At 45.2% G+C, this 7,625-nt stretch overlaps 2 protein-coding genes across 7 annotated transcripts in view; one reads left to right on the forward strand and one right to left on the reverse strand.

The window, feature by feature from the left end:
• Positions 1-755: 755 nt before the first annotated feature.
• Positions 756-5,533, reverse strand: LOC103153073 (uncharacterized). The gene is made up of 10 exons (XM_007573858.2): positions 5,024-5,533; positions 3,653-3,781; positions 3,375-3,468; positions 2,908-3,031; positions 2,338-2,495; positions 2,116-2,258; positions 1,867-2,044; positions 1,656-1,795; positions 1,402-1,564; positions 756-1,190 (listed from the first exon to the last, which is right to left on the reverse strand). Exons 2-10 carry the CDS (start codon positions 3,667-3,669, stop codon positions 1,125-1,127), a joined length of 1,083 nt encoding a protein of 360 aa, XP_007573920.1. The 5' UTR covers positions 3,670-3,781; positions 5,024-5,533; the 3' UTR covers positions 756-1,124.
• LOC103153074 (WAS/WASL-interacting protein family member 2-like) overlaps positions 4,826-7,625 on the forward strand; it is a 9,283-nt gene continuing 6,483 nt past the window's right edge. For 3 of the 6 annotated variants that reach the window (XM_007573859.2, XM_016661678.1, XM_016661677.1), the window contains exons 1-3: positions 4,826-5,003; positions 5,556-5,635; positions 5,710-6,001. In XM_007573859.2, the coding sequence (XP_007573921.1) occupies positions 5,573-5,635; positions 5,710-6,001 (355 nt within the window). In that variant the 5' untranslated portion in view covers positions 4,826-5,003; positions 5,556-5,572. The remainder of the gene's footprint in view (positions 5,004-5,555; positions 5,636-5,709; positions 6,002-7,625) is intronic. The other 3 variants (XM_016661679.1, XM_007573860.2, XM_007573861.2) reach the window with 3 other exon arrangements.

Consider the following 7,625-nt stretch of genomic DNA (forward strand, 5'->3'; position numbering starts at 1 on the left):
CCATCAGTCACCACATCCACCTCAGTCACCTTGATCACCATAGTCACCGTGAAAACTAAACAGATATACAAATATTAGAATATGTACATAAACTTACAACACAAACAACAAAATAAAACGTAGCTCGCTGCTTTCAGCGGGGAACACCAAGTGTTGATAGTACTAAGCACATCTTTGACAGTTTGTTCAAGTCATTCGGTGGTGCAATGATTTCTACCTTCCCTCATTAGCTACGGCAGCCCATGAGGTACATAACAAAAAACTCAAAACTTTACAAAGTGCAAACAAAACAAAATAAAAACCACCAACAGCGGTAATCAGAACAGACAAATATCATTGAACAATCTGAAACATCCTTAATTTAGAAAATTCACTTTAAATAATGTACAATAAATAGTCTACAAATCTGAATAACTTAGGCAGTTTATCACTACCCATTACACCATTACGGATAGTCAAAATGTAGCTTTAGATATCTGGAATGTAATTACAGATCAAAGCATTTTTGATTTTATATACCATTTAAAATTTGTGTATTTTACAGAAATATTTTAAAATTTTTCTAAAAATTATTTTTCTAGATTACATATGTGTAAATACATAAACATTAATCAATACAGAATATCTATGTGTCTAACTATATATATAGTTTCATAAATGTAATCAAGTATTTTTATAACATATGGATCTAAATAGATAAGTAAATGTAGATGGATTATTTTCCCCCACAAACTTGAACCAGAAACATGAGAGAATATTTTCATGTGTGGAAATTTAATCAGTTACTGTGGTTATAGAACTTATTTTATTATTTTATATCAAAGTAACACAAAGAAGAAAAGAGAAAAGGGAGAAAAAACTGAGAGACTGGAGGACAGACTGAGACAGTCTGGAGGACAGTGTGGAGGACAGACAGAATGGAGGACAGACTGAGACAGACTGGAGGACAGTGTGGAGGACAGACAGAATGGAGGACAGACTGAGACAGACTGGAGGACAGTGTGGAGGACAGACAGAATGGAGGACAGACTGAGACAGACTGGAGGACAGTGTGGAGGACAGACAGAATGGAGGACAGACTGAGACAGACTGGAGGACAGTGTGGAGGACAGCTTGTCCCTCCTTCAGATGAGCGGACTGCTGCAGAGGAAAACCAGCCAGTCGGTCAGAGAGAGTTCAGCTTTATGAGGCTGGAAGACAGAAACAGAGAAACCGATCAGATCAATAATCAATAATCTGACTCAGTTTATCCAATAACCTCATCAATAATTCAGAATAATCTGGAATCAGGTGACAAATCTGCTGAAACTTTCACTAAATGGTTCGACATCTAAACTCTGATTGGACGGCACAGAGACGCTCCTATTGGCCCACAGAGCGGCCAATCAGAGGCTGCGGTACCTTCAGTCCCTCCGTGTCCACCGGCCGTCCGTCCCGCAGCACCAAGCTGAGCCGGGCCGACCCGGCTGCCGGGTAGCCGTCCTCCACCTGCAGGTGGCAAACCAGCACCGCCGACTTCAGGTAGACTAGCAGGCGCTGCGCCGGGCGCCAGTCGATGGCGAAGCTGCAACACAACGCTGGACATCAGATACAACACAGCCGGACCACCTGGGCTGGACGGGGGTGTGGCCTCAGCTGGGGGGGCGTGGCCTCACCTGGCCCTGAGGCTGTGGATCTCGGCCAGCAGCGCCGCCTGGCCCGTGAAGCTCTGCAGGACGTCCAGCAGGGCGGCGCTCAGCACGTCGCGACGTCCGGACCCGCAGCCCTCCACCTGCCCGGCTAACTCCTCCCCCACCTGGAGACACAGGTCACCTGGTCACATCGACAGGAAGTGACATCAGCAGCATTTACAGGTCTGAGCGTTACCTGCAGGGTGAATCTGTCGTCATGGTGCCAGCTGACCGCCAGCCTCGGCGGCTGCAGCTCATTGGCTGTTGGCTGGGAAAGGAGGCGTGGCCTGATCTCCAGCAGCAGCTCTGATTGGTCGACAGAGATGAGCTGGATCTGCATCACTGCCTGTGTGGCGGTGGCGTGTTCCTGCAGCCTGACAGGAAGTAAGAGTTAATGGCCAATCAGAGCCTCTCCCCTCAACAGTCATGTGACCCTTCTACTCACCGGTCTCTGAGGCACCGCCATAACACCAGCTGATGGAGCACCGCCTCTGACTCCGCCCTCAGCTGTGCCAGCTGGCGGTCACATGACTGCAAAGCATTCTGAGCCTTCAGCAGTGACACAACGAGCTGATCCTGATGCTGCCGCTGCCGGGGCAATGGGGGCGGGGCATGAGAACAATCGGGCAGAGCAGGGGTGTGTGTGTTTCTGAGTGTGTGTGTCCACCTTGATGTGCAGCAGCTGCAGCAGCGCTGTGACTCTGTCTCTCCTGTGTTGGACGTGTTGGACTCGGTCCTGCAGGGATCTGAGCAGCGACTCCGTCTCCTCCATCCCTGACCTGGTCTCCGCCTTCAGAGCCTTCCACCTGCTGCGAGCCCCACCCTCTGACACACACACACACACACACACACACGTTTGTCTGGCTATCTTTGTGGGGACTTTCCATTGACTTCCATTCATTTCTACAGCCTAAACCTTACCTTTACCCTTTTCCTAACCCTAACCAACCAAAACTCAATTCATACCTTAGCCCTAACTCTGACCCCTGACCCCTAAACAGGGTTTCCCCTTGTGGGGACCAGGCGCCGGTCCCCACAAGGAGCAATTGGTCCCCACAACGTAGTATATGTCAGGAAAATCGTCCCCACAAGGTATTACAAACAAACACACACACACACTTACCTGGATGATATCTTTGAAGTTTTACTGCAATGTGTTGGAATCAATGAAAAAGGAGGTGCTGCCGCTTTAAATACAGAGGTGTATTTACCTGTGTGTCTGTGTGTGTGTGTGTACCAGGTGGCGGGGGACAGGGCAGTGTCATCAGTTGCTGGGCAGATTCAAGGCCTTTCAGTAAGGACATCATGGAGTCCAGAACAAACAGCTGACGCCACAGAACCTTCTGGACTCGTCGACTGTCCTACACACACACACACACACACGTTTGTATTTCTACACATATGAGGGCTTTGTATTGACTTCCGTTCATTTTATTAACAGCTTTAACACAAACTCGATTTATCAGTCCTCACAAGGTTAGAGATTTTAACACAAAAGGTCAAAATTGGGCAACACAAACAAACTCTCCATCTCCCTCTGAATATCAATATATTATTGGACTTGAATGATACGTTTGAATTATTCTGTTCCGGGCGGAATAATTTTACAGCACAACTCTAATAATGCTGATTAAGGACATTTGGTTCTGGAACCACGGACCTCGAGTGTTCCGTGAATGATTGGACCAGAGACCAGGTACTGACCGTGAGGAACAGAACCGTTCCTGCTGCCTCGGCGCAGTCCGGTTCGGGTTCACCGCAGGGCTCCAACAGAACCGGGTCACAGCGCTCCAGAACTCTGACCGACAGAAACAGAGTGTCAGTTTCAGACGAAACCGGACTGGGATGAATAAAAATGCAGTTTTTAATGCTTAAAATAATTTTACAGGTCATACTTGTATGTCAGGAAGTTAAAACTCCTTAACATTTAAACTTTTTAACAACAATCTGAAAGATTTTCGAATCTTTCAGAGAAAACTTACCTCCGAACTTCCGCCATTTTTGTTTTCAAATGGCCCCGCTTCTTCTTCTCCTTCTTCTCCTCCTTCCTCTGTTGGTGTTTTCAAGCGGTGGGCAACCAGCGTGGAGGTCTATTACCGCCACCTATTGGACTGCAGGGTAAAACAGCAGATAAACAATAAATAGTCTTATTTTAAAAGAACTTAACTACTAAATTGATCATCATTCGCGGGATGTTTCCCAGTAGATTTTTGGGAGTAAAGTTTGTCTTTCTTGGTCTATTTTAATATTCACACCCTTTCAATTCTTTCTTTAACCTTTTCCGTTTATTTTCATTAATAATAAATCTGATTGGATTGTTACTTCCTTTATAAAGTGTGTATAAATGTGACAGCTCCTCTTACTCGTCCGGTCATGCACACAGCGGAGGCAAGTCAGTTGGATTTTAGGCGATTTACTGCAATTGGTGGTTGACAAACACAAATGGCACAATGACTCTCCCTACTGGTCAACTTATCTACCACAGCAGAGCGCTGAACAGACTGCGTGGAATTATCGGTTTCTCATCGAATTTATATGCAACCAGTAGGGGGCGCAAAAAAACAACAATCACAGGAGAATTATGAAACATATTTTAGCAGGAATTTCATTTGTATCCCTAATACCCGTCACATAAATATGTTCCTAAGAGTTTTAATTTCTGCTTTTTAATAATAGATTTCTTGTTTTAATTATGTTAACTTTCAGTAATTGGTTAAAATCCTAATTTCTTGCATTAATGTGGAGAACATTTTCCATAAGATACATGACTTATTTGAAGAACTGAAAAACTCTCGGAGCTTTTTATTTCTTATCTCTACTAAACCTCTGTAGAACTAAAAAAATATCTATCTATCTATCTATCTATCTATAAATTCTGTTCTATGTTCTGCTAAATTATCATAGGTTCTGCTTTTACAGTAATCTTTGTCTCTTTCGTCCTTGTTAGATTCTATGAACAGTCTGTCATAAACCGAAAGAAACAAGAGCAGCTGCAGCAATAAAAATGAAATTGATCAGATTAAAAAATCTGATTAAACTAAAAATGACAAATAATAATAAATAAAAAATAAAAAACATCTAGAAAAAATACATCAGGAAACAAAATCAATAGCATGATTTTTTTAAGGTAGTTAAAAAGAACAAATAAATATAAAACCAGCTTCAGTAGCGAGACACTCAGATCACGTGATCTCGTGTTGACTCTGCAGCTCTCAAGCTAGCGGTGTTCTCAGTAGCGTCCGGACCGAACCGAACCGAACCGAACCGAGCTTAGGCCTGTTAACCGACAGCTGGAAGATGAGCTAACCGGCGGAGAGGCGTTCAGGCTCTCAGGTAGGAGCAGCCAATCTCACCTGTGCAGGTGTGACGGTGATGCTGCGGTTAGCTTTTAGCAGGGGGAGCTAGCCGCGGAGCTAGCGGTGCTCTGTGATGATCAGTAACACAGAGAGGCTTTGAACCGAACTTTGGATGGTTCTGGTACGGATATAAGTAGGTTTTAGTAATTTAAAGTGCTTAACGTGAGCTCATCGCCGATGCTCACCTAGCTTCATACAGAATCAGGCCTATGTTAGCATTATGCTAACGGAGCTAACTGCAGCTGAAGGAAAACAGAAGGACCAGGGAAAAAATGACCACAAGAAGATGCGATGTGCATCTGTGTCCGTCTATTTGGGGGGCTGACTGGTCCGGTTCCAGTTTTAAGGAACCGGTTCCACATGGTTCCGGTGTTGAACGAGTCTTTATTTATAATCTCCCATTCATAAAACGGATCTAATAAGCAGAGGATCAGGGAGTCACATCCCGGATTAACCAGCGCAGATTATTTATTTACATGCTGGGTTTGCGGAGGAAAGGTTCTCCTGATGATTGGTTGTTGTCTTCCAGGTGTTATCAGCAGTAGGATGCCCATCCCGCCCCCTCCTCCTCCCCCAGGGGGGCCGCCTCCCCCCCCCACCTTCAGCCAGGTGAGGTTAAACTCCAAACAGCCTCAGAACAGCAGCAGCTATCATCAAAACACTGACAGCATCTCCCCCCTCAGGCCAACACCACCCCTCCAAAGCTGAACAGGGAGGAGGTCAAAGGTCGCGGCGCCTTGCTGTCGGACATCTGCAAAGGCACCAAACTGAAGAAGGTGGCGGTGGTGAACGACCGCAGCGCTCCTCTGCTCGACAGTAAGACTCAAACACCAAAGAGCCAAACACCTCCCACAGAGCACCCATACATTCGCTTATACCAGTACCTAAGCCAGAGCCAGCCCAAGCAGCAGGGGGCGCTGTCTGAGGAGGCCCAGAAGAAGGCTGGAGGACCAAGCTCCTCTCCGTCCCTCCACAGTAAGACCTCTGTGTTCTGACATGCTTTAGGCCGGCTGCAGGAGGCTGCGCTCAGGGCTAATCAGCCGCTAGCGTCCACAGGGCGAGGGTCACATGACCTCAGGGTCACATGACCTCAGGGTCACATGACCTCCTGGCAGTCAGCAACAGAAATTGAGGCTGAATGTTGACCAAGTAAAAATAAAACATAGTTACCCTTTGACAGTCAATCACGGCACTGCGATGGAAATTCAGGGCTGAACTAAAACATGTTTTTATTATTACATGAATAAAGTCATAATATTAACAGAATAAAGTCTTGAACTACTAGAAAAATGTTTTAAAGCGATTTCCAGTTCTTTCTTCTCAACACACTCAGTCGTTTCAAAGTTCTGCTCATAATATTTGGATGCTGATGTGTTACAATATTAATTATTTCCCATTTTAAATTATTATTATTATTATTATTATTATTGTTATGATTATAATATTGTAATATAATTCAATTATTTTCCATGTCAGCAATGACTACTTCATTCTTGAAATATTATGACTGAAGTTTTGTTGTATTGTAACTTCTGAGGCCCCTGGTTCCAGGAGGGGAGGCGCCTCACTGCCTCTCGCACGCACGCACGCACACACACGCGCACACACACACTCTCTCCAAACACACAGTGACTCGTGAAGCGCCCGACGCGGTCGTCCCATGTTTCCTGTTTGTCTCTTTTCTCATCTGATCCATTCCTGTTTCTCTCCGTTTTCGACCATGTCTGCTCTTCCTGTGTCTGCTGAGTTTGAGCCCAGGTGTGTGTGTGTGTGTGTGTGTGTGTGTGTGTGTGTGTGTGTGTAGAGCAGGTGGACAGGTGACAGAGCGGCTGCTTAGCCAGACGCTGCAGCTTCCTGCAGCTGCTGTTAGTTTAAAGTCTGCTTCAGGAAAAGCTCAGTCAGTGTTATTGGGGGCGTTTCTAAAGCGCCAACACTGAAATCTCAGACTTGTAGAAATCACTTTAAAAAGGAAAAGATTTATGTAAAGTCATTTTTTTAATCTTTCCATCATGTTTTCATGTTATTTCCTGCTTTGAGCCTTTCATGCATTTTTGAGACAGCCTTAAATCCTCATGGCAACCATTCAGCTGCAAAACGCCTGGGTGGACCTAGCCCCGCCTTTGAGTCGAAGCTCCTCCCCTGCTCGGCTCCTTCAGACTAGTCAGCAGCAATTAGCAAAAACCTGGATGAACTGTCTGAGCTTGTTACAGCAGCTACTGCTCAGAGCAACACTAAAATGCTTCAGAAAGAGCTTTCTTAAAGAGGCAGAGACACAATTTCAGTTCCTTAAATTACAACGCCAATTCTCTAAGTTATATTTGGTATGTATAGCATTTTTATACCAACAGAAGGTAATATAGTTACTGGATTGTACTATAAAATGGGGCTTTGTGTTTAGAAAACATGACACTGGTCCTTTAAGAAGATATGGTGATAATCCTGTGTCATGGTCAGTTTAAGTCAGAGGTCCCAAACTGTGGGGCGCGCCCCCTAGGGGGGTCGCCGTGTCATTGCAGGGGGGGCGCGGGAAGCCGTCTGGTTGAAAAAAAAAAAAAAAACATCAAGCTGTATACGCTGGGTTTTAACCTTAGAATGGCTA

The sequence above is a fragment of the Poecilia formosa genome, unplaced genomic scaffold, assembly GCF_000485575.1.
Source record: "Poecilia formosa unplaced genomic scaffold, Poecilia_formosa-5.1.2 Scaffold339, whole genome shotgun sequence".
Classification (NCBI taxonomy): domain Eukaryota; kingdom Metazoa; phylum Chordata; class Actinopteri; order Cyprinodontiformes; family Poeciliidae; genus Poecilia; species Poecilia formosa.

What these genes read in the sequence shown, in the direction of transcription:
- LOC103153073 (XM_007573858.2), bottom strand. An exon ending in TGGCGGTGCCTCAGAGACCG is followed by an intron (nt 2,045 to 2,115) that starts GTGAGTAGAAGG and finishes ACTTCCTGTCAG; the next exon opens with GCTGCAGGAACACGCCACCG. An exon ending in TGGACACGGAGGGACTGAAG is followed by an intron (nt 1,191 to 1,401) that starts GTACCGCAGCCT and finishes TCTGTCTTCCAG; the next exon opens with CCTCATAAAGCTGAACTCTC.